Raw genomic sequence first — 25861 nt, forward strand, 5'->3', positions numbered from 1 at the left:
TAATATCATACAGTATACATGTACATGTACATTCATGTACACATGTACAATACATGGTAAAATATGTTTGAAGCTTGTGTAACTTATTTTTTTCTGGCTAGCAAAAAAGTAAGTTTATTTGTGTTATTGTTTTTAGAAATGGGTTGATGATGCATGTTTTTAACTGCAATAAATAATTTAAGGCAGGTACCACGAAGTGCTGCAAAATTCTCCCATAACACACAAAATATTGGAACCATACCCCAGTATGGAACCATACCCCAGTGTACCGTGTGTAGTTTCACTTGAAACATGGATCAAACCACACAATACAAATTAAATCTGCCAGTACTTAACACTAACTATCTGTCATATTCTTCTCTGGTTTTAACCCAACCCCAGTCCCCTTTGTTTCCTCCATGCTATGTTTATGCTGGTTAAACTTTCCAATCACATGGTCACTTCATTTGCATATTAAACGCTGGTATTACTTTCCATACACTACTTTTTTAGAACAATACTTCTCTAATGTGTATCACATGCAAACACTCATTTCTCAAACAAAATATATGTACTTGTGTATCACGCAGACACCACAGATGCCAATGCGTTGATGTTACTTTTTGCTAGCCAGAAAAAATAAGTTACACAAGCTTCAAACATATATTACCATGTATTGTATGTGTACATGAATGTACATGTACATGTACACTGTATGATATTACATTAAAATGTGCCAAAAACATATAACATTCAAATTGCCACCACACCATGAAGGAGTTGAGTGCCAAAGCTGAAAATTGGTGTATAAGTAGATATAATATATATGTTTAACTGGTATCAATTTCAAAAAACATTTCAATTGATCGCGGGGTCAACCGGGGTCAAGACGGGCGGGGTCTTTTTGACCTTTTTCTGGCTGGAACCAACTTTGGGCCCATGCTATTTCTAAATTATTGCATTGGTGAGCTTATAATTGCTTATGGGTATAAACATGCACCCATAGATAATACCTAGGGAATATAGGATTTATTTGACCCCTCATCTGGGCACAGGGTGACCCCAAAAATCACAAAAAACATTTTTGGCTGATTAAAGTGCCTGTTTTAGGTGACCATAACTAGAAAATTAAAGGAGATACATCTAAATTGAGTGCAGATTCATGAAATTTGGCAAGAAGTAAGATGGAATACCAAATTTGAGCTCTCTACCTGGTACAATAATTAAATTATGAGCTTTCAAAGTCGGAAATTATCAAAAAAAATCACTTTTCGCGTCCCGCGCGAGCACAAAATGGCCGCCTCGACCAAATTTCAATGGGTCATATCTCGAAAACGACATGGAGTATGACTTAGCTTTTTTGTATGTGTTCATTTGAGCCACACTCAATCATTCTGATGAAGTTTCATCAAAATCTGAGGGGGTCACCTGGGAACTTTTCTGAAAACTGGTTGATTTGACACGGAATGACCCCATACATTGTCTGCTAAACAAAGAAAATTTGACTAGTGCATGAGTTGAACCTGCGACTTCCAAATTAACAAGCCAGCGCTCCAGAGATGTTACAGGAGTGACATGTGACTGATCACAACGTGTTCCCTCTCCTGCTGCTTCCCAGGTTGTATCGTAAAGTTGAGTGTGATCCCTGGCTACACAGCAGTTACAAGTTGAATGGCTTATGCCTGGCATCCCATGAACAAAGGTATTGTCAAAATGGGAAGACCGCCAATATTCGGGATACATGGCTAAGTTGGTGGAGCGCCTGCATATTAATCTCAAAGTGGCAGATTAAAAACTTGCTCTAGTTAGTAAATTTTTCCTAGTTCAACCCAAAATACTTTTTGCAATGATAAGGTTTGTCTTAGTTAACCTCTTTGTGTCGATGCATACATGTATGTACCACTGTTTGTTGAAGGATTGAAATATCAGATATTCTATTATTAAAAAAATGCGTTTCCTCGGCTGAATTACGTCTTGCCCACCATCAAGTCAAAGAAGGCTATTGCCTGTAGCAAGCAGTTCGAGAGATGCTCCCTCTCATGTTTAGTCGCATTGTGAAAAATATCTGCATCCTCATCAGCTATCCGCACTGAGGGGTCATGACCTTCTGACCCCCTGTCGACCCCCTCTCGGATTAGATTAGAGACCAATTCCTGTCCACTCATCCGGACCCCTCTAACCTGCAGGTTAAAGTGACGACCGATCTGCAACTGGGGTATTGAGATGGCATGCAGGGTACCGGTGTCTGCCGAGTCATGATTCAGGGAGGTGTACAGCATGCATTCCATAGTCCGCTGGAAGAGAAACATCGGGAAGGTTGACTTGTTGGCATTACTGTAGGATTTATGCTGAAGGACGTACAGATCTGGCTTGGGCATTTCACTTATTGTCTCTGTAATCTGTTTTGAAGAAAATGGAACAAAAATCTTGTCACTATAACTTCTAACTTGCACACACTTGATACAAGACAAACTTTGGGGTAAAATAACAAACTTGTGAAAAAAAACTATCCTTTGGATTTGGTGGAAATAATTTCTCTTCATTTCCAAACAATTGTTTACCAAATTTTAGTAACCAAATAGAATTCTGCTGCACAGACACCCTTCATATAGTCTGCTCAGAACTAAAAGGTTTTTCATGCAATTTGTATCGGTTTCATAATTTGCATTTGCATGCTTATGAGCTCCTAGTCAATTGGGTTTATTGGTTAAAAGTTCTCTTAAAGTAATTGGTGAAAAGAAACGTGTCTTGGTTCTGATTTGTGTTTCATGAGCACTTTACCCCAGGGGTGAGAGTCATTACTAACAAAAAAGTCTGAAACTTCGATACAAATTCATAGGTATGTTGAAATATTGGCATTTCTACTGTTTGGTAACCCCTGGGGTTATAGATTCCATAGAGCTTTTGGAAACAGTATCCAAAACACCAGAGAAGTAGACAAATGAGCAGGTATTCTTTATTTGTGGACAAAAATATGTCTGATTTTCTTCACCAGGCCGACATAAAAAGACTGAATTCAGCCAAAAGACTGAACAATCTCATCCCTGAATACATCTAACACAATTTAATGACTATGGACACTTGAATAAGTGAACCTTATACACTCAGCTGACAATATGATACTTACGATCTTAAGGTAGGATGGAGGGTCCCACTTGCCGGATGTAATGCCAACAATATCCTTCAATCTCCACTCCCCAACCCATCGATCTTTGCTCACGTGAACCCAACTAATATGTTTCAGTCCAATGTCCACTGCCACTACATCTTTCACTGCCTGCAAGGGAAAATAGAATTCATCCAGTATTTATGCATTACTAAAAAAACAAGTAAAGATGTCTCCTTGTTCAGGAGAAAGATTTAACTTTGTAATGTACCATCTGTTCTGATGAAAGTGAAAGACCAGCTTTAAAGAAGATCAAATTCAGTTTTTCTAACCTTAAAGGGGTGTGAAATTTGTTGGTACTCTTTAGAGCAAAAAGAAAACATCATCATCTGACAGCCAAAGCAAATCGGTCTGTACATCCCAAAAGAGAAATGTTGCACCATTCACTTCTGTTTTGATTGAGCATCATATTTAGTATCAGACTGAACATCCTTTGTAGAAAAATGTACACAAAATAAATTTGAAATGAGAAATCTTAGAAGACTGTTGGGATTTCGACAAAAAGTTTCATTTGAAGTTAGAGACTTTCCCAAATACCATAAGGACTGGTTTCTATCGGAAAATTAGGGGATCACAAAACTGAATTCGGGGGTCCCTATTAAAAAAATTGTATTTCACCTTGAACAAGGTTTTTAATCTTAAAATGATGTCTCCCATCCTTTCCATAGTTCATGAAATCCATCCAGAGGTCACTCGGACAACTGGGCAGGCTAACAAAACCTGGTGTATATTTATTGTTCTTGGTCCCATATTTACCTCTATCCTACTATTAGCTATTCCTATTTTGTCGTTTTTTGACCCATCACGTTTTGCTACATCTACTTCCAATGGCGGCCTCATTATTCCCCTGCAGATTGTCTGTAACCGTTGTGTTCCAATACCGGGCACTTGCAGGAGATCAGCTACACTAGCAAAGGGCCCGTGCTCTTCTCTGTGTGATGAGATATGCCTCGCGATATAAGAGGAGACATGTCTTGTCGAAGCTAGCTCTGTCACTGAAGCTGTGTTAACAAACTTTAGAATGCTGGCAGCGTCTTCATCGATATGGTTATTGCTGGTATTGTTCGTTTCTGTGGATTTTATCTCGGGGCGTACAGCACAACTACTTAAAGACACTGCTGGTTCACGTTGACCAGCTTGCTGACAAAACTGTCGCAACCACCTGGTGCCCAATACCTACAAGAGGAAAAAAGAAAGCATTCAATTTAAACAAAGGCGATTGGGCTCTGTAGTACGTGTTATTCTGTCATGCGGCAACAATTGCAAACTACCCCGCACCCCCACGGTACCTTTTGTTCTTGCCTATGAATGATGGTGATGATGGGCGTTGCTCATTCTTTTAGTTTTTCATGGAATGTTTTGATGCACGGCCAGGCATTTATTTTTAATAATTTATAATAAATATAAATACTTTATTATTAAAAATAGGGGGGCCTACTATTTATTTAATTTGTCTGAGTGAAATATTGTTTTCAAGGCCGGTCTTTTTAGGCAGATTCCGGATAAATATAAATACTTCCAAGTACACCCAATGGTTCAGCTAATTAATATAATATTAAAATAATAGCTAGGCTAGACTATTGGAATTATCAATTATTTCATGCGTATTGAAACCTGACCGGAAATTGGGCACAGTGAGAAACCTCTTCAAATATTTGACCGATAGTATATTATGACTATCCTAAGCTGTGTTTGGTCCGTGTTTTCTTCAGCAACACATACCTGTATCAAGATGTCGGTACGTCGATAAAACATTGCAAAAAAAGAAAAAGCAAATTCAAGCATGAGCCAACAAAACCAATTTTTATTGTTTACTCTAGCGCCCTCTGTGCTTGGTAAAGAATAGTGTTTTGTTTTTATAGAGGGCGTTCTTTTGTAAGCCCGTCGTTGTTTTTTTTTTCAATCGTTGTGTCACATCACACGTCCTGTGAGATTGAGTCATCATCATCGACGACGACTCTTTTCACTTCAATTTCAAACATGGTGTTACATAACTAACAACATTGTCCTTCCTCCGGTGTACTTTTCCATGGAAGAATTATGCGACTTTTTTTTGTGGGATCGTTCTTAATCTTTTACCGGAACAAATGATGAGTTGGTTAGTCTAATTCTACCTCCATGGTACGACAGTACACACACACACTGACAGTGACACACACGTGACAGTTGTTGTTAACTGTTGTTGTTTGTCGCTCGATGTCATGACAGCAGACGCAGTGTGTCACACCCAGGCCAGAGCAGTGTACGCCTTCAGTTCTGTAAGTACTGAAACCTGACAGGCTGTTCATTCGTAATTTAAAACATCAAAGAAAGAGAGAGATACCCATCAACAACACACATCAAGCACAGTGCATTACCTTCTGAAGGACGTTCAGCCAGGACTAGACTGCACCGTACTGTAAAGTAAGTGTAAGTAAAATTCTACCTCCATTCCATGGTTAGGTAAAATAGAACACAGACTTCGATCATCCATTTTTTCAAATGTTTTTATTATCTGATTACTAAACAAGAATATCGTACGGTCATATATGTTATCGACCCTCATATGTTTTCAACCCCCAACTTTGATTCCCGTTTACCGCGAGACTGTGCAAGCTCCACCGGTGACAGAATGCAAGCTCTGCTGTAGTGTTGGTTTACTCACGTCACGGTCTGTATTTTCGTCAGGCTTAATGTCATGCTGAGAATAAACAATTGTGAACAATTTTCCTGTTAATTATCCTACTGAAAACCCATTACACCAGGAAAATACACTATTCTCAGGCTGTGCCTGTTAAGGTAAATAAATTGGTTGATCGGACATTCGACAAGTCAGCGTTTCATAGTAATAGTAGTATGACTACTAACTATAGGCTAGGGACTTTAGGGTAGGTTACACAGCATAGATCTTTTTGGTTGTTATAGGATTTGAGGCATTGCATGGTGGGTGAACATTGCCAGGTAGAGTTTGTTCTTTTTTATTGTAAATGTATATAATTATGATGTTGATATTGATAGAGTTGTATTAAAAGAACATAACTATAATAATAATGCATTTGAGTTTGACTTAATTTTTTGACTCACTTGAGTAGGAGGCACGCTCTCATCTGAAAAGAGAAGGACGTTGTTCTTCGACCAGTCCTGTGACTGTGAGCTGCTTAGTTGAAAAACACAATACAAAAGTTTACTGTAGTGTAGGCATTCAAATCACTGGCCTCAGGTTTTCACTCTGCAGTGCAATGTTACTTTCGATCCCTGGTTTAGTATAGTATAAACTAAACTAATGCATGCCTGAAATTTCATCTCTGAAAAGGCAAGGCAATTTTCATTCTGCAAAGGGCACTTCCATTGGAAAATCTTAAAGTTAGTGGGAAACTTTTGAAGGAGCAAAAAGGCCAAAACCAGGGGCAACGGAGGACATGTCCTCTGTGGCCTGTGTGTAATTCCACACCTGAGAATGAGAAAGTTTTCACATCCAAAAGACTCTTCTTATTTTCTTCAATAAGCATTAACCAAACCCCAATTCTGAATCTGCATGACCTCCTTACAGGACAGGCCAGACGGTTGACGAGAACGATGGCGTCTTTCTGGCAGCAGACACGTGCCTTGCTGTATCGTAACTTCATGTTTAAGAGAAATGACAAGATGTTTCAGGTAAGATAGGCTGGATTTAGAACCAACCCCAGGGGTCATCCTTTTGAGTTAGTGTTTTGCTTTTGTGGACCTATGGCTGAATACTACTAATAAGGGGTAGCGTCAAGTTCTTAAACGACAGTTTAAGAATGAGCCACTAGATTTAACTCTTATCTTGTAAACTTACTTGGTAACAATCAATGGAGAGCTGTTGATAGTATACAACATTGTGAGAGGAGACTCCCTCTGAAGTGTTTTAGAAAGAGGTAAATGCGCACTCAAATAATAAAAGACTTCAGGCCTGAAGCCTTTTATTAGGCACCTGAAAGCACACACATTTGTGCAACAAGGGTGTTTTTTCTTTGCTTCGATGACTAATTGAGTCCAGATTTTTCACAGTTAGTTTATGCATAAGATATGTTGGGATTATACACCAAGTGAGAATACTGGTCCAGTGCCTTTACATGTAATCAAGTAATCTTGATATATGGATCCTCCTTTCCAAATGGAAGTGTGGGGTATCATTCCCAAGCAAGATTCTAGAAGGATGTTAGTGGTTTAGTTGCTATGACACTTGATGCCTCTCTTGTGGACTGTCATGCTTAAAGAGTGGAGTAAACATTGAATGGACCCTTTTCATGAAATATGCCAACTACATTCATGGATGGGTACAGACCCTTTTTGGTTGGCAAAAGCCATAGCGTTGTGCACAAGCAGATGTAAATCGTGTCTGCGCCACGCAGCCATTAGACGTGTACCGGTACAAAACAGCGCGATGTTCCCTCATTTTTGCCAACCAAAATGTTTGTGCAAAAGCCATAGCGTTGTGCACAAGCAGATGTACATCGTGTCTGCGCCTCTCAGCCATTAGCCGTGTACCGTGTAATGTTTGTGCGTGTAATGTTTGTGCGCATGCACTATGTGCAATGTGCATATTTCATGAAAAGGGTCCATTGTGCCAAGTTAACACATTTAGATTAAAAAATTACAGGTGGTTATGAGCAAGACAATAATCTATAGGCCTAATGACAACAAGTTTTCTCAGTGTTAGATTGCATCATGATTTGCCTGTCTTGTCATACTGTTTGTGTTGGTGTGGTGTGGGTGTTATGTGTACATTTCTTTGTTGACTTTTGTCATTATGACTCTCTCTCTCTCAATGTCACAAAAGCCTTCACTTCATCTAACTCCAATTATACCAGGGAGAGTATTTCTTGCTTACATGTGAATTATGCTTACGCTTAAGCATTTTTTTGTTACTATAGTTAGCGCGATAATTTGCTTACTTTTATGCAGCGCTATGAAATTTTTGCCATGGCTCAACTTCATGGAGTTGCTTAAGCAGGAAATATTGCTGAACAATGTGTGACATGGTAGTTTGGCTGTTAACTTTATGTTATTGTGCTTAGCTACTTTTTGTGCTTTAAGCAGCTCTCTGAAATTAGTCCTTGATCTTCTGTTTTTTTTGTTCTTTCCCCTGTACTAGGAATTTTTTTTGCCCTGTTTATTCATGGCAAGTATGTATGGTATCAGTCTGTCAGCGAGACCCCAAGTGTTTAACCCACTAGAGTACAAGGACTTCCAAGACCACAGTCTTCTGAATATGTCCTTCCTCCCGAACACCTCCTCGCCATGGGCGTTTGCACCCAACACTCCAAGCACCCAAGCGGTAATGCTGAGTGTTAGGGCGTACTTTGGATCAGGAATGCCAGAGTTTCTGGCATTTGACAGCGAAGCGGAGCTTGTGGGGAACTTCACAGCGCAAGAGGTTCCGCCGTTCTCCATCGGTGTTGTGTTTAACAATGATTTCCCGCAGGACTTGGCTGTGACTATACGCATGACGTACTCGTCGACACCGCTTACCGCTCAAGGGGAGAGGTTTACCACAGAACGTAAGCCCACTATAATAACGGAGAACATTAAACCTTCCTACAATCAGGGCCAAATTTCATAAAGCCTGTAAGCATACAAATTGCTAAGCATCGAAAAGTATTGCATAACAAAACAGGTTACCAGCCAAAACTTCATTATTTTTAAATTGTTGTGACTGGTGCCCCAATTAATATTTGCTTAGCAAAGAAATTCGTTAAGCGGTATTTTCTGCTTACCTCTTTATGAAATTCGGCGCAGGTCACTTTTTTCAAAAACTATTTTGTTTCACAGAAATTCACAAACTTTTGTTTATATAAAAAGGGAAAATTCAAGCTATGACCATTACTTTGATGACCTTTTTGGTCGATTGGAAGCAGCTAAAATCTTGTCGCCATTTGCAGTCGCAAAAGTTTTTTTGGGTGCAAGCCGCTTGCGGCCTTTAAAGTTTAAAGCTATGGTCTTTAAAGTTTGTTTCATACTACAGAGCCAAACCCAGGAAATAAGACCCCAATGTTTGTTTCACACAAGTAGGTCATTATTAAACAAACAAACCATTGAACGTTTTTCATTTCCATCAGAGTCGTGTCGTCTGGAGAATTTCCCTGCCGGCCTGAATAGCTACAACTGCCCGGCAAATCAGTATCTGTATTCCGGTTTTGCTGCTCTTCAAGTTGTCCTTCAAAATGCTGTTGCCTCGGTAAGACACTATGTGAAATAAGTTTTGTTTTTTGTAACTTAAAGGCACTGGACACTATTGGTAATCACTCATAATAATTCTTAGAATAAAAACTTACTTGTTAACAACCAGTGGAGAGCTGTTGATAGTATGAAACAATGTGAGAAATGGCTCCCTTTGAAGTAATGTAGTTTTTGAGAAAGAAGTTATTTAATGCTGCTCATTGATGTCCATTGAAATACTCTAAGAATGTTGGTATTTGCTTCAGCAAAATAAAAACTGGTTAGCAGCTTTTATGATATGGGACCCAGGCCCATATAAATAACTCAGTTGGCATTTAAAGCTTCAAACAATACATCTCGAGCTACAGTTTGGTCTGAACAGACAAGTCACCGTGGTTGAATCAGACACATAAAAAGCGCTAAACCAATAACGGAAACTTTGATCCTGGTCAACAAAACATGCCCACAAAAACATGAGGCCAAGTACAGGCTGTATGTACGTAGACACATAACATTGTGCCTGTGTGTCATTGATGTGTGCTTCTACCCTAGCAGAGTCTTTCTTGAAGGTTTTACACCTAAGTTTAACATAAGTAGTCGAGTGGAAATACGTAAATAGAGTAAGAGAAAGCACACAGGAACAAGCAAGGGGTAAACAATGAATAGTGAGACAAAGGGTGGGGGGGTTCTTGTAAGATTTACGGAATTTTCCTGGAGAGCATTTGAAATTGAAACGTCTTTTCCATTTGTCCTTTAGCTGCATACTAATGAGACGATCTCACTTCCTGATGTATCGGTCAGAATGTTTCCGAAGGGTGCATTTGTATTAACCTCTCCCACTATCAGGGTTGTCAATTCTCTGTACTACATCATGATGTACTTAGTTTACATCGGTGTCCTCCTGTCCGTCCTTGTGTATGAGAAAGAGAAGAAGATTAAGGAAACAATGCTGATGATGGGCATGAACAATGGCCCTTACTGGTGAGTTAAAGGCAGAGTCACACTGCAGCGACAACCAAAAACGATAAGGATCACGATGCGAAGAGAACCCATTCTATTGGTTGAATGAGCATGTAATCTGCGTGGAGGAATTCAACCAATAAAATGCGTTCTCTTTGGGACGTGATTGTTGTCATATTCATTATGACTCAGCCTTAAAGGAACATTACAGAATTGGTTTTTGTTAACAAAACAGTTGCAGGCAGTGTAAGCACTTTATGTAATCCACCATATACATAAACTGACAAACCTGTAGAAGGCCATCTGGGTCACGAGAGAATAGTGAAAAACCGATTACAAATTTTGCATTGCATCGATGCCAAAATAAAAATGAATAAAACACTCACTGAGCGATAAACTCAAAACGCGAGGTTAGATTATTTATTTTTCATCAAATATGACATTTCAGACAGAAATATTTCAAGGGATGTTTTCAACTATCATCATCATTAGACCGTGTAAGTTTTATGTAAATCTGTGATCTTCATGATTTTTGTATTTATACCAATTCTGTAACCTTTCTTTAAGATCATATAAACCTTCTTTTTAGTGTATTTTTGTTCAAACATAATAAAGTTTATTGATTAATTTTAAACCGTGTAGACACTATCTTTTTTCTCATTTTGATTTGTGTTCTGTAAAACAAATCTGGTTTAGTACAACTTTGTAGCTACAATTGGTCTAGTGGATTTTGCACCCCTCCCCCCAATTTTTATTTAAAAAAAAATAAAAATAGAGCCCTGAAACATGAGCAAGTGGGATCAAAATTCCAATAGCAGACATTGAATGTATACTTAATTTGCTATCGATTCTAATATGTCTTGGTCTCTATTCTTTTTCTATATGTCTCTCTGACCTCAGGCTGTCATGGTTTATAACGTACACCTCCATCATTCTCTTTGTATCAATCTTGATTGCGGTTCTGAGTAAATACGCCATTCAGATCGTCCTGAAAGGCAACTTCCTCATTCTGTATCTGATCATGGCTGGCTATGGCTTGTCAAGTAAGTATATTTTAAGGGGTGAGTTCTTAAAGGAACACGTTGCCTTGGATCGGACGAGTTGGTCTTTCACAAAGCGTTTGTAACGGTTTGTTATCAAATGCATATGGTTAGAAAGATATTTTAAAAGTAGAATACAATGATCCACACAAATTTGCCTCGAAATTGCGCCGTTTTCCTTTTACTTGTGAATTAACACGATCGGCCATTTATGGGAGTGAAAATTTTGACTCTCATAAATGGCCGACCGTATTAGTCGAAGAGGTAAAAGGAAAACCACGCAATTTCAAGTGATACTTGTGTGGATCCGCACGGCAACGACCCTGCTAGGTTTTAAATTGCAGTTTAAGAACAAGTCACTACTCTTTTTTTTCCATTCATAAATGGCTTTTTGGTTAAAAGGCGTAATAATCCAAGGAACTCTGTGAAACTTATTAAATCATTGCGGTACCCGCTGCCAAAACATAAGATTAAAACTGCATCTACTACCAGGTAATCTCAGTGGCCTAGTTGGTAAGACACTGCTTCAGAATTGCAAGGGTTGTCGGTTCGAAATCCCACTCGAGTAACATTCCTGTATTAAGATCATTGAGACTGACCAACTTACCTCTTTATAACAGGAACGTTGTAAAAGGCAAAACAAAGAAATACAAAGCAGAAATGAGATTTTTGGACCTTAGAATGTACTCTTTAAAAACAGAACCTCTTTTTAACGTTAATCTCCATAATAAAAGTTGACTCTTAAAGAAAGTCAGCTTCATAAAAAAAAAAGGAAACCTTTTTCTGTCAAAGAAAACAACATAAACTGAAGAGTTTCACAACTTGAGGTGAAGTTTGAAAGTGTAAACAATTTAATGGCGTTATTTTATCTTGGCAGTTGTCAGCATGGCGTTCATGTTTACGCCGTTCTTCAACAAGGCAACTGTCGCTGGGGCAGTGGGCTCTCTGGTGACCCTGGTGCTCTCTTTCCTCTATATCCCGATGTCGTTGATTGTAGGCACCCCCTCCGTGGTCAAATGGCTGCTGTCTTTCCTCTCCCCTGTGGCCATGGCCCTGGCAATGGATCAGGTAAGAATCGCCCTATTTCTGTCATGGCAAGCGGTTAAGAGCACCGGACTCCAGCTCTGATGTTTCTGATCAGCAGAGTGTGGGTTTCGGGTCCTGGGCCTTTTTTCCAAAAAGCAGAAAAAGCAGAAAGTGCTGCTTAAAAAATCCCTGCTTTACGATAAGAAGTAGGATACCAGTCACAAAATGTACATGTGACAAGGTATTTTAGCAAATTTTGTTTTGCTTAGTTTATTTTATGCCTAAGCAGCTCTATCAAAATGGCCCCTTGCAACACCTCAAATATCTTCTGAATGTGTTGTTTATTCCTTTTTCAAAAGCATTTTTGCAATTTCTATTGTTATTTTCTCGGATAGTAGAACACATCAAGCAAAAATAATTAACGAAAAGTAGTGCCACACTACGTCATTGCAGATGTTTTTTCAAAAATGTTTGTTTTGTTTCCTTTTCCATTTTTTTTTTGCGATCTCTTCCTCTGGATTCAGGCAATTGGATTGGACCAACTCGGAGTAGGTATCCAGTTTGATAACATGGGTATAGACGGCTTTCCTCCATACGTAGTCATGCTGTATGTAGATGCAGTGCTGTACTTCTTGCTAGCGATCTATTTTGACAATGTCGTCCCAGGTATGCAAATATTTCATTCCATTCAAACTATCACATTCATTTCCATACTTCATGAACATTTCCAAATAGTACATAGCCAAAAAATTAGTTGAAGTCTAACTTTACCTCCATAAAGAATAAAATTGTTTACTAGGAAGATAAGTTAGTTAAGTATGGAGGCATCATCTTCACATCATTTCATAAACAGTTCATTATAGCAGTATAAACTGCCGCTAAATGCTGAATTGCTAATTTATTTACAACTATAAAAAAGCAAAAAGAAAGCTACATCAATTCGCAAGAAAATTTTAACATTAAGAAATTGATTTGTTTGCGTCATGCAAAGCGTATCCAGATGTTAATGCATAAAATTTTACCTGGGACCAAAGTGGTCTCAAGAAATATTCTAATATTTGCTAGACTTGCAATTTACACTTTGTTGCTCATTATCATGACACCAATTTTGACGAGTAGTGCATATAATTGCATATATTGCGCAAAGGCTGTATACTCCCCAGGGAGCTGAGATGGTTTAAGGAGTGATTTAAGGCCCAGTGACCAGGGGTCATAATGTCTGAAGCGCTTTGAGACACCCATCGAGCGTGAAAAGCACTATAAAAAAACGGTCTATTGTTATTATTATTATTATTATTAAAACCCACAGGAGCCTACGGCCGACACAAGCCCCTGTTCTTCTGCTTCATGCCCTCGTATTGGAGCAGAAAAGAACGCAATGCTTATGGAAGCAGTTCACCAATAGATAACGAGGTCGTGAATAACGATGAAGGAGATGTTGAGCTGGTATCACAGGAGATGAAAGGCAGGGCCTCGATCAGGTGGGAAAGGGAAACATTTTAAAAGAGAGATTTTCTTGTCCGAGATTTACTTTTGAAAACAATAACTTTCTCCAGAATATTCTTTTTTAAAAAGATTTTTTTGTTTGTTAATTGCTGAGACATAGCGAGTTTTGACTCAAGAACTTCTGTAAGATAAATAAATTGTCAGAGATTTATTTAAACAACAACTTTTCTAGAAGATTTTTTTAACGAGTTTTTGTTTGTTTAAATGACACGTCTTTCTTAGAGAGAGTTTTCCCCCCGAGAGATTTCTGATGATGGGTGGAAACATTTGAAATTTGAGCACTTCTCTGTTTTGTTTTGTGATCCTTTCCCCTCTACTATGGGTATAAATTGATATTTAAAGCAATATTAATTTGTATTTTATAACCATTTGGAAAAAAACTTGAACAATAAATCATATTTTGTTGACAATAACATCTGGTAAACCATCATGGATCTCATTGTTGATTTAATTGTCTTACTTGCAGAATTCGCAACATGAAGAAGACCTTCAAAGGACCAAAGAATAAGCCCGACATCCAAGCAGTTAGAGGTATAGCTAAGAACAATAGAGCCACGTTATTTCACTACTTTCACATGTAATGGCAGTAGAATTGGGCACTTCCCAAAAATAGATCTACCCAGCAAAAAGTAGATGTGGGCCCAATTTCATAAAGCTGTTATTAGAGATTTTCTTTGCTAAGCAAAAGGCGAGTGTGGCACGTGTTGCAACAATGTATACTTTTATGGAGTAGTGGTTGGTAGCCTGTTCCTGCTAAGCAAGATTTTTTGTTCTTTACAGGCTTTATGAAACTGGGCTGTGGTGTTACAGGACTTACAGAAAAGCGATAAAAAACGAACATAAAATTTTGATATTGTGTTTCTTTGCAGGTATGGGCTTGGACATCTATGAAGGCCAGATCACTTGTCTTCTAGGTCACAACGGCGCGGGTAAAACAACCCTCATCAACATTCTGACCGGACTATTAGCGCCAGACAGTGGCCAGGCTACTATCTACGGCTACGACATCCGGGATCCGATACAGTTACAGAAAGTCCGGTCCATGGTTGGGGTGTGCTCCCAGGAGAACACCCTGATAGAGGCTCTGTCAGCGAGGGAGCACCTGAGGGTCTTTGCTGGACTGAAGGGAATTCCGTCAGAGAATATCGAAGAGGAGGTGAGATTATCAACATTCACCCTGTCAAAGTTTTAAAATATCTTTTGCTTTTTTACATTTCGGGAAAGCTACATTAAAGAATTTCCGAGTTTGGTCACAAAAACTCGGGAAGAATACATCATTTTCAGTGAGTGAGTGTGTTTACATTTATTCACTTTGATCATTGTCCGAGTGAAAAGTCAAGAAGAGTTTGGCATATCAACTCCAAGCCTGGTTTTTTTATTTTTTTATTCTCAAGGTCAGATGTCAAGGCATTATGGCTAAACCAAGAGAAATGTTGTCTGAGCCATTACTAAAGAAAGAATCTAACAATCCCTCGCACTTGCACTCACAAAAGGGCAGGGGACCGGCCCTTCTCAGTTGCTGGTCCCCCATGCTGGAACTCGCTACCAAATCATATTCGCAACACCAACTCACTCTAGACATTCAAGAGTAAACTTGTTCTCTTCTCGTTCATAAACTGACTTTTTCGTAGCTTTCTTTATTTCAGCATATTGTATCTTTGTAAAATGCGCTTTATAAGTCTTATTTATCATAATATCATGTTATTTGTCACCACACTATTCTTGTTTCCTGAAGCGTCTCACTTTGAGTGGCCCTTTTGCCTTGTGTTGTGGGCATTTTTCATTTAAAAAAACAAATATAATTGGCAATGTCCGTTACTTTGGTTATTTCCATTTATTTGTCTCTTTTCAGGTGAACAAGATATTGAAGCTGACCCTTCTAGATGATGTGGCATCCACTGTCTCCAAGAGTTTAAGTGGGGGACAGAAACGCAAACTGTGCGTTGGAATCGCTCTTATTGGCAATCCAAAGGTGACTAAATACCAACGGACAAATTTCATTTGAACCAATCATCCCTCAAATAGGTTGCACCATTTGGATGTCAATGTCCATAAGATGGACAGATGAAATAAGTATATATAGGGGCATTGCTTCGCAACAGACGGCATAGGGTAGAGTGAAAGGGAGAATTAGTGAAGAGGCTTTTCCTCCTGCAGTGAAACAGGCTAGACGACGACAACGTCCATGTGTTATATCTGAATCTGAATTGTTTAGTCGGCAACGCATTCCTAGGGGAAACATCACACCAACTTTTTGTTAAGAAGACAATGAAGTAATTTCAGTTTTGGTTGTTGGAGGAAAACCCCTTTTGGGAAAACTTGTGCAGTCAGGTAGGGACTGAAAAACTCAATCCACATGGGGGAATCGAACCGGGGTCCACAAGAGAAACATGCGAAGAATGTATGAATCTTAAACAAATATGTAAAACCAAGAAAAGTTTGACATGTCTGTAGAAAATGAAAGCGTACGGCACACATTTACCTCCCTCCCTCCCAGCGTACTTGTGAACAGCCTCTAAATGGATCACTTCTCTGTTAACCATCTGATGGGAATTAAAGCTGTTTGTCCCATGTGTTGTGTAATGCATGTAAAAGAACCCAGAACACTTCTCAAAAAGAGAAAGAGTTCGCCCTGGTGTTCCTGTTTTGATTGGCAGCATATTGCAGGAAAAAGCTTTTGAGCACTTTGAGCATCACTGAGTGACAGATATGCGCGTTTTTTAAAAGCTACTGATATATTACTTTTAACCTACAGGTGATCTTCCTAGATGAACCAAGCAGTGGAATGGATCCATATTCCCGTAGAGAGCTTTGGACTCTACTCAAGAGTCAGCGACACGGAAAGGTTACCGTACTCACCACACACTTCATGGATGAAGCTGACATACTGGCAGGTCAGAGGTCATATTTAAATTGAGAAGCTTTGGGGGCAGGGAAACAATGAGCAATCACTGCCAAACCCCTTTCAGATACTTTTGGTACACCTGGGGTTCGTTTTTTTACAGAGAGCTAGGATTGGTTGTAAGTTCGGATGGGCTAGATAGATAGCTCAGTTGGTAGAGGGCGGGCACATTAATCCAAAGGTCGTTGGTTCTAGTCCCACTTTAGTTGATTTGTCTTTGTCCACTCCAAATTAAGCTGAACTGCTAAGCAAAGTTTGATATAAAATACAACTCACTGTGGTATTGCTTTGTGAAATCAAACTCTGACCCCCTTGACAAGCATGTTAGGCTGTTCAGTAGCGAACTTGTATCAATCTCTTTGTCTTAATTTGTTTTTCATTTCCCCATTTTGATTTTTTCTTCTTATTAAATCTTCTTTTAATCTTGAATTGACCAGATCGGAAAGCCATGATGTCCAAGGGTAACTTAAGATGCTACGGATCTTCACTCTTCCTGAAGTCAAGATTTGGGATTGGATACCATCTTGGGTAAGGATTAACTTAGACTTCAGGCCATTCTTATTTCATTAAAACTGTTTCCTTTTTTAAATAAAGGCTCCACATTTTTGCTGATGTTGTTTGTTATCTCCAATGGGTTGAGTAGGCCATAACCTACATCAGTGTATAACTGTTACAATAGACACCTTGCATATGACACGGTTGGGAAAAATTTGGTTCCGGAAGTTCGAATCTACTTAAGTCCTGCACATGCTATTTGAGGTTGGGGTTGGGATAGGCAAGGGGACCATAAGCCTTTTGGAGGTATGGCAGACGTGATAGGAGTATACTGTTTGGTTTGGGTGTATACACACAAATTTACCCAAACCTTATAGTGTTGTAGCAATGTGTCCGACATATCTCAAAAAGGCTTATTGGGTGCTACTATCTCATGCACCCAAAGTATTTCCCAACGCGAAAAGGCGCAATGCATGAAAATCAGATTTTTTGATTGTCTTGGCCGATGTAACAAGAGTCACCCTTTGATTGTGTTTTTGTTTAATAGCATGGTGGTAGACCAGGATATAGACACTGACAGGATTACCGAGATTGTAACGAGTCACATCCCAGAGGGTAAAGTGTCACGCAGTCACGGCATGGAGCTCGCCTACACACTACCCCTGAAAGACACTAACAGGTTCCCTGGTGCGTAAGATTTTAAGCTTGTTTAAATTCTCTCAGGAATGCCATACCTTGTATGCCTATGAGTAGTATGAGTAGTATAAGCACAATTTTTAACTCTTTCAGTGCCAGCTTTTTTAGGTTTGGGGAATTTCTGTAATAAAAATCTTTAAACAAATTTGCTCATCAAACAAAATGAAGGACACCAACAGGTTACCTGGGTTTTTTTTTTAAGTAATAATAATACTAATTATCTGCTGATTTCTGCTTTTTAGTTTCTTTTTTTTTTTTTTTTTTCAACCGCTTTTTGAAGTTGCATGGTCTGCAGACACCTAGTGCATTAACCTTCTCATTATTAATGCCATTAGTTATTTATGTATTGTTCTGTTTCTTGTAAAGTGCTGTGGTACCCTGTGTAAGAGCGCTCTTTTGTTTTTTTTCACTGGACTTGGGGAAAGTATTGAGTATACAGTGCTAACACACATCGGTGTATGAGTAAACAACCGAAATTATTACTAATCTTCTTCTGTCTCTACTGTCTTCAAAATCTGAACAGATCTTTTCCAAGCTCTGGAAGAGCCTTGCAAGGAGAGTTCTTCCCAGAAGACGGTCGCTCAAGATCTTGGCATCCAGACCTACGGGGTATCCATGACATCCCTCGAAGAAGTGTTTCTTAAACTGAATGAGGAGGAGGAGGCTGAAGAGGCACAAGCTGATGATGTTCTTGGCACTTCAGGTAGAAGCTTAGCTAGCAATTTGTCTTGAAGTAGGGCATGGAAGCTAATAAAAATAATAAACAGCACTTAAATGCGCTCTGCTTAGGAGAAAAATAATTATAATAGTTCATATCTATATATATTTGGTTTGCAGTAAAGCATGTGTGTATCTACTTGCAAGGTAGAGTTTGTTCTTTAGAGAACTGTCTTTCTATATTCTACTACCGCGAAGTAGATTTATCGGATTGTTCAGGAAACTTCTTAGTTCTGAAAAAAAATTGTCTTTCTATTTTCTACTACCGCGGGGTAGATTTATTGGATGTTCGGGAGACTTCTCAGTTCTGAATAGAACTGTCCTGATTTTAAACTATTACCTGGGCGGAGGGTATAGAAAATTGGCTAGGACTACTACTTTAGCTTATAGGATTGTTATTAACTGCATGACATCTTTTCTTCCAAACCCCCAAACACAACAAATAACGACAGATCGTACGCCAATCAATGTGACCGGCACAAACTACAACAGTCGAGATCCCGTCTTGTTGAGTGTCAGTGAAATCATCACCAAGCCTCTGGAGCCCAGCAAGTACCAGATCAAAGCGTTCTGTAAACTCCTCTTCAGCCAAATGCTGCGAGATCCAGGGGTGAATACAACATTTCAATTTGTTTATTGTAGACCTCATTAAAATAATAGTTGGATTGAGCAAAGAAAAATTCATGTGACCTCCAGATTTATGCGACAGTGTACTTAACTTAGTGTACCTTTTGTTCATTACTGGATATTTGAAATATTTGCAGACGCACTGAATTTTGTTTGTATTCCTCAAGCATGTGTGTTGCCTCCTGCGCCTTGACCACCCAGCCGGGTGGATATGTGCGCATTACAAGTCTTATTATTATTTTATTATTATAACAAATGTTAACAAAGTAGAATCAAGGATTCAACCCTACTTGAAGATAATGATTGATATTGATATTGAAGACTTAAAGTAATAAAAATCATATTAATTTGTAAACTTTTACAGGATGGTTAACTTACTCAAACTAGTAGGATTTGTTGTCGTACATGAAATATTGATTGATGCTGTTTTTGTTTTTGGTTTTTGTTTTTCCCTTTTCCTTCTTAATTTCTCTTGTTTTCTTCTTGCAGACATACTTCACTCGCGTCTTCTTCCCTGTGGCTTATATAATAGTATCAGTCATCTTGCAAGCAACGATCACATTCACCCCTCCCATCAACAAGAACCCAGATAGTTTGGCCCTGGTTCCGAGTCTGTACCTAGAGACTAGTGAAGCCGCACCCATGTATGACTCACTCACTTCCCTACTGTACCAAGACAACCTGGCTGCAAGTGAGAGTAAGTTTAGCAAGGTGTACATTTTGTGACTAGTCTTAGTATTTTTCTTCCTTTTTCGGGGGAGGAGTTGGGGGAGGGGTGACACATAGGGCCATGTCACAGGAGGCAATTTACAGGCAACCAGTTCCAGACAATCGCCAAGAAGAAAACACATTCGCATTTCAATGTTCACATTGTTTGAAAATTGACTCATGTGCTACCAAAGTGGTCCTGTAGCATGCACTGCAGTGGGTTGCCTCCAAGTTGCCTGCAAAAGTTGCCTCGTGCGACAAGGCCCTAAGGTCCTATCTCCTGCACTCGCTACAGAAAATTAGCCTTTTGATTGCCACCCACTCTCATGGAACAGCCTTCCCCTCCTAGTTGTCTATGAATCATCAAAGCTTGGTTGCCAGAGAAAACCTTAAGTTCATGATATGAATGAGATTCTTCACGGCCTAGTTTTCATTGCACGGCATACCACAGAATTCTGCCCTTACTCTGCCCGATTAAAAATCGCCCCTTCGTCAAAAAGCTCTTCGTCAATGTTTCTTTTGAGAATTTGTTTTTTTTTCAACAAAAGATTCATACAAGTTAAGCCCGGTTCATACTTCCTGCGAATGCGAATGCGATGTGAATTTTGCTGCATTATTCGCAAGAGAATTGAGCACATCTCAACTCAGTGCGAATTTCGTAGCGATTTTGTGACATCACTATTCGCAACCCATTCGCAGGAAGTATGAACCGGGCTTTATTTATGCGTTTTTGTATAACACTGTGTAGTTCAGTAATTTGTTTGTGTTCTTTAAATTATTTTCATAACTGTACAGCGCAGATAGTATAGTTCTTCGTCACTTATTCTTTGGAGAACCATTTTTTTTTCAACAAAAGATTCATAGATGTTATGCGTTTTTGTAACAGGAGTGCGTTTTGGCGACCCCAACCAAAAACTGTTTCTGACGTCATAACCAAAACGGTAACCGAGCTCACAACTCGGTTATCGTTCAGTCTGAACAGCAGAACCAACGACCAACAACCGAAACAGTTTTTGGTTGGGGTCGCCAAAACGCACTCCAGGGGTCTTGCTATAGACAGAATGCCCTGTACAAGAATGATTTGTTATTATTATTATACAAGGTTGTCATGTATTTCCATTATGTTTATTTATTATAAACTTAGATATCTCATTGTTGGTCGATCAGTTTGAGCAAATGGGTATTCAGAGTGACACCATAGCAAACATGAGTGCCATGTTTTCTCAAGCGCCACACAACATGGCCACTGTGGTTAACACTTTGGGAACGTCCGTAAGTAAATTATTTTAAAGGCAAAGTATACCTTTGGTTTTTTGTAACCGTTTGATTCTTTTAATTGTATATAAATGTGGATGTACATGTATACAAACAAAACTAACCTGTGAAAATTTTGCAGTTTTGGGATATTGCCCCCAAAAAATTGTTTAAAGGCAGTGGACACTATTGGTAATTACTCAAAATAATTATTAGCATAAAACCTTTCTTGGTGACGAGTAATGGGGAGAGGTTGATGGTATAAAACATTGTGAGAAACGGCTCCCTCTGAAGTGCCATAGTTTTTGAGAAAGAAGTAATATTCCATGAATTTGATTTCGAGACCTCAGATTTAGAACTTGAAGTCTCGAAATCAACCATCTAAATGCACACAACTTCGTGTGACAAGGGTGTTTTTTTCTTTCATTATTATCTCGCCAGTTCTATGACCGATTGAGCTCAAATTTGCACAGGTTTGTTATTTTATGCATATGTTGAGATACAGCAACTGTGAAGCTAGTCTTTGACAATTACCAATAGTGTCCACTGCCTTTAACACTATGGACAATTGTTCTGAGTTTTACTCATATATATAATCATTACACACTCTATACATAACTATAACAAAATAAGACAAACTTTTAAATCTTAAAAAAAAAATTGCATGGTCCAGCGGTATTTCCAATTTCAATTGAATGTAATCACCTCTTACCTTGACAAAAAATTGGTTGACACTTATCATATTAGAGAACTTAATTATGCTATCTTTATGAGAATCAGTTTTGATATATCCACCATCCCTTTTAGTTTTTTTTGTTTACCATCATTGAGCAGAAGGATTTACCGAGTGTTCTAAAGTTTCTCTCTTTTCATTGTTTCAATTTTCAGAGCGCGACACCAGGCTTCGTTGCACTGTACAACGACACTGCCATGCATTCTCTGCCAATCATACTGGGTCTACTGAATAATGCCTTGGTGCCGTTGCAGACAGCGGGCCAGACCTTCCTGAACATGACCGTTTTCAACCACCCGTTCCCCCAGTCTTCCAGCACGCAGAGTTACACCTTCAACTCAGGTTTCTTCCTGGTGTTGTTACTCTTCATGGCTTTCAGTTCACCACCAGGGGGGTTTGTCGTCAACATTGTCAAGGAACGACAGGTGAGTTGAGACTTTGAAGAAATGTTCCCAAATAATGGCTTTGACTAAGGCCCCCTGTCTTGGGCCCCCTGTGTTGGGCCCCATCAGATATTAGGGACTTTTCGTTTTCGACGACGGATGGTTCTGCGACGGTAAAGATGACATTTGGCGTCATCTGCGCATGCGTCGGCTTTGAGGACGGTCGTCCCTCAATTTCTACGACAGTACTGGGGATGAATCTTCGTTGTGCTGAAAACGACAACGTTTAGCTGAACAACTGTCGCAGAACCGTCGTCGAAAACGAAAAGTCCCTATTTTGAAAGCAGGGTCGACAGAGCCTGAGCCAGATACAGGAATTCAAACTTGATAGAGCCTTAGCTTAGCATGCACTTGTCAAGATACAAGTATTTTAATGCAATCCATTTCAATTGAATTGTGTTTTTTCCTTGGTCATCCGTAATTGCATACATTTAGATGTGTAAAAAAAATCAAAGAAGAGTGAGAGGGAACCAGTTGCTTCATGATTTTATACCTCTTTCGATAGCGCGATCCGCAAACCTCTCTAACAAAGAATGATTCAAGCACGGGACCTATACAAATGTATAATATATTTGATTTTTCAAAGTCACACTTCCAGGGATTATGATCGAGCAAGGCATTCTGTGAAAAAATGGCTTGTCGCGATTGTGCACCACTGGGAACAAAGTTGTTACATCCACACCCAAATCCACATATTGAGTCTGATATTTGATTCTGTCTTCTCCCAAACAGGAAGGGGTGCGGACCCAAATGCGAGTTTCGGGAGTCAGCGCTGGTAGCTACTGGGGTTGCCACCTCATCATCGACTGTACCCAGATGTACGCTATTGCTCTGGTGGGGGTGATTGCCATCGTCGTCATTGGCTTGGCGCTGGGAAACTCTTCCCTCTTTACCGTCGGAGGGCTGTTCTTTTTTATCGTGTTCATGCTCTTGTTCTTACCGATGTACGCAATGTTTGCGTATTGTATTAGCTTCATCTTTACTGAGTATCAAAGCGCGCAGAGTGGATCGCAACTGTTTTTTACATGGGTGAGTGTAATAAGATATTGGCGGATCACTTTATTGTTTTGAAGGTATTGTACAGGATTGGTCGAGCTGAGAAAATAGTCTTAGGTTCATGTTTTTTCGTTATCTACCATGTACATGTTTTAACAAACACGTAAAAATTTAGGAGTAATCCGTTGTGTGAGTTGAGAGAAAATAGTGAAAAACCATGGAATTTTTTTTTAGCATGTAAACACATTGTCCTCAAGTTTAGTCACAACAATTGAAATTAGCTGCTTGCACATTTACATTTTCAGATAAAGTTGTGTTGAATATGACTTCATTTCAGTTAGAAATATTTCATCGAAATAAAAGTTCTTACATGGAATTCATAATTGACTAAGCTTTAAGACTGAAAATAAACAACAGTGTTTTTTATTCTCACCAATCCTGTATAATACCTTCAAGGTTTTTTCAAGTTTATTAGTTTTCGAGGAACAGGAATTTAAATTGACATCAAAAGATAAACCCTGGCAATGTTTAAGTGCTTTGTGGATTTTTTTTTTTTACTACATAATTCTCATCTGATAGTAATTTTGTTGTTCTCCGTTCTTGTCAAAGCTTCCTTTTGTTTTTGGCATTCCTGTTATGATGGTTGATCTAATCGGGGACTCGACCATAGCAACCATTCTTCACTTCATCTTCTGTTTTCTGTATCCACCTTATACTCTCTTCGGTGGGCTGTATTACATCAGTAAGGTAAGTCAAAGACAACGAACTGGTAGACCTTGTGCAAGCCTTTGTTTTGCGGCCACATGGCCTGTGTTGGCCCTTGCCTTGGACTTGGTGCCCATTTTAAAGTTTCCCATTGACTATTATAATCATTATTAACTCTTTCAGTGCCAAGATCTATGTACTCAAAAAGTCTCATTAATTATACATGTATGACCATAATATACATTTTACTCCGTTCCAACTCATTGTAACCCAACTGAGGCTGGACGAAACAATAGTTTGGTGCCATGTTTGCGCAATGAATGTTAGCATTCGTTACAGTGGAAACAGGGAACATGACCAAGATGGTGACAGCATGATAAAGGTCTATTGGGATGGCTTACTGTTGGGGGGTTATCTAACGGGAGGGTTCCTTGTGTTGTGTGATACACATAAAAGGTGCTGTATTTAATTGGTCTCAGAATTCAAGCAAGAGTGATTAGAGTCGGCCGACGAGTGAGGTAAAGCGCTATATAAGAACAGTGTATATGCAATCATTAATGATTTAGTTTGTGATAAAAATTATTTTTTGCCATCCTGGTTTTATATCTAGGTTTATGAAATCGCCAAACTTGGAGCTGGCGTGGAGAATATCACCTTTGGAGACTACTTTGCGTTTGACACCCTCATCATCCCTACATTACTGTGTGTGAGTAAAAACAAACTTGTGCATTCGGAATATATTTTGGTTTTCCGCCACAAATTCAATAACTGCTTGTCTTTTTGAAAATGTTGCATTTCTGTTTAATCAGACACACGTACACACCAAGACGTGGATAAAATTGTTGGTATTTTTGCACAGTTTTTTTTCTTTGTTAAAAGTTTCTGAAAAAATAATATGTAGCACCATTTTGGTTTAGGTTTCAGTTACAAACCTTGCAGGGGTCGTGGCTGTATGATAAAGGCCCTTGCTTAGGCCTTTATCTCAGGCCTTTATCTCGCAGCCATGACGCTGCCAGTTTTAAACGGCCGTTGTAAGAACTCGTCGTCACTCTTTTATTCCCTTAGTACATGTAGTAAGGACCTTACAGCATTGAGACAGTGTCATTATTTATCGTCGTCTAACTAGATGAAGTGCTTCCTCTGCAGGTTCTAGTGGATTTGGTCATAGTGGTGTTCTTGCTGCGCTTCTTGGAGATCCAGAACACAGGAGGCAATGTTAGAGATACGTGTTTCTGCAGGTAGGGCTGATTCAATCTAACTGCATTCACCTCTCATTGAGTCATAAGTATACATGTAAATGAGGCCCCCCTCCCCCCTTCACACTGGACTGCAGGCCCGACGAGGCCAGTGATTTTAGTTGGGCCAGTAAGCTCATTACCGGACAAGTCTGAAGGCCTTGTCTGCTAAATATAATTCTCATTGATTCAAATGAGTTAAATCCTCTCTGAGTGTTTTTTCAAATTCAAACATTTCAATTAGCCTTTTTGAAATATGGCGGACACAATGCTACAACACTATATGGTTTGGGTCAATTTGTGTGTATTGACCATAGAACAAAATAGAACGTGTGTTATTCAGTGAAGTGTGCATTTTAGGTGACGCGGCGTTAACACGTAAACCTATTGCCCACCAAAATGGTGGGCGTGGCATCAGTTGCGGCGTGTGACGCCTGTGCAAGGGGTCAATATACACACAAACCAATCGCGTCCGCCATACCTCAAAAAGGCTTATGATTAACCTATGTCA

General features: G+C 39.2%; 2 protein-coding genes across 4 annotated transcripts in view; one reads left to right on the forward strand and one right to left on the reverse strand.

Moving 5' to 3' along the window:
• Positions 1–1458: 1458 nt before the first annotated feature.
• Positions 1459–4964, reverse strand: LOC117292152 (transcription elongation factor, mitochondrial-like). The gene is made up of 4 exons (XM_033774087.1): positions 4868–4964; positions 3902–4321; positions 3107–3256; positions 1459–2378 (listed from the first exon to the last, which is right to left on the reverse strand). Exons 1-4 carry the CDS (start codon positions 4928–4930, stop codon positions 1947–1949), a joined length of 1065 nt encoding a protein of 354 aa, XP_033629978.1. The 5' UTR covers positions 4931–4964; the 3' UTR covers positions 1459–1946.
• Positions 4965–5061: 97 nt separating this feature from the next.
• The window catches only part of LOC117292156 (ATP-binding cassette sub-family A member 5-like), a 28702-nt gene continuing 7902 nt past the window's right edge, over positions 5062–25861 (forward strand). The window contains exons 1-24 of one of the 3 annotated variants that reach the window (XM_033774096.1): positions 5062–5554; positions 6675–6778; positions 8244–8649; positions 9208–9326; positions 10065–10288; positions 11168–11310; positions 12185–12375; positions 12858–12999; positions 13643–13814; positions 14306–14370; positions 14709–14995; positions 15692–15811; positions 16595–16733; positions 17179–17269; positions 17784–17923; positions 18456–18635; positions 19102–19259; positions 19766–19973; positions 21129–21256; positions 22127–22396; positions 23147–23443; positions 24020–24157; positions 24726–24821; positions 25262–25353. In XM_033774096.1, the coding sequence (XP_033629987.1) occupies positions 6701–6778; positions 8244–8649; positions 9208–9326; positions 10065–10288; positions 11168–11310; positions 12185–12375; positions 12858–12999; positions 13643–13814; positions 14306–14370; positions 14709–14995; positions 15692–15811; positions 16595–16733; positions 17179–17269; positions 17784–17923; positions 18456–18635; positions 19102–19259; positions 19766–19973; positions 21129–21256; positions 22127–22396; positions 23147–23443; positions 24020–24157; positions 24726–24821; positions 25262–25353 (3884 nt within the window). In that variant the 5' untranslated portion in view covers positions 5062–5554; positions 6675–6700. Of the gene's footprint in view, positions 5555–6674; positions 6779–8243; positions 8650–8697; positions 8717–9207; positions 9327–10064; positions 10289–11167; positions 11311–12184; positions 12376–12857; positions 13000–13642; positions 13815–14305; positions 14371–14708; positions 14996–15691; positions 15812–16594; positions 16734–17178; positions 17270–17783; positions 17924–18455; positions 18636–19101; positions 19260–19765; positions 19974–21128; positions 21257–22126; positions 22397–23146; positions 23444–24019; positions 24158–24725; positions 24822–25261; positions 25354–25861 lie in introns of those variants that run through there. The other 2 variants (XM_033774095.1, XM_033774097.1) reach the window with 2 other exon arrangements.

Source organism: Asterias rubens, chromosome 7 (assembly GCF_902459465.1).
Source record: "Asterias rubens chromosome 7, eAstRub1.3, whole genome shotgun sequence".
In the NCBI taxonomy this organism is placed as follows: Eukaryota; Metazoa; Echinodermata; class Asteroidea; order Forcipulatida; family Asteriidae; genus Asterias; species Asterias rubens.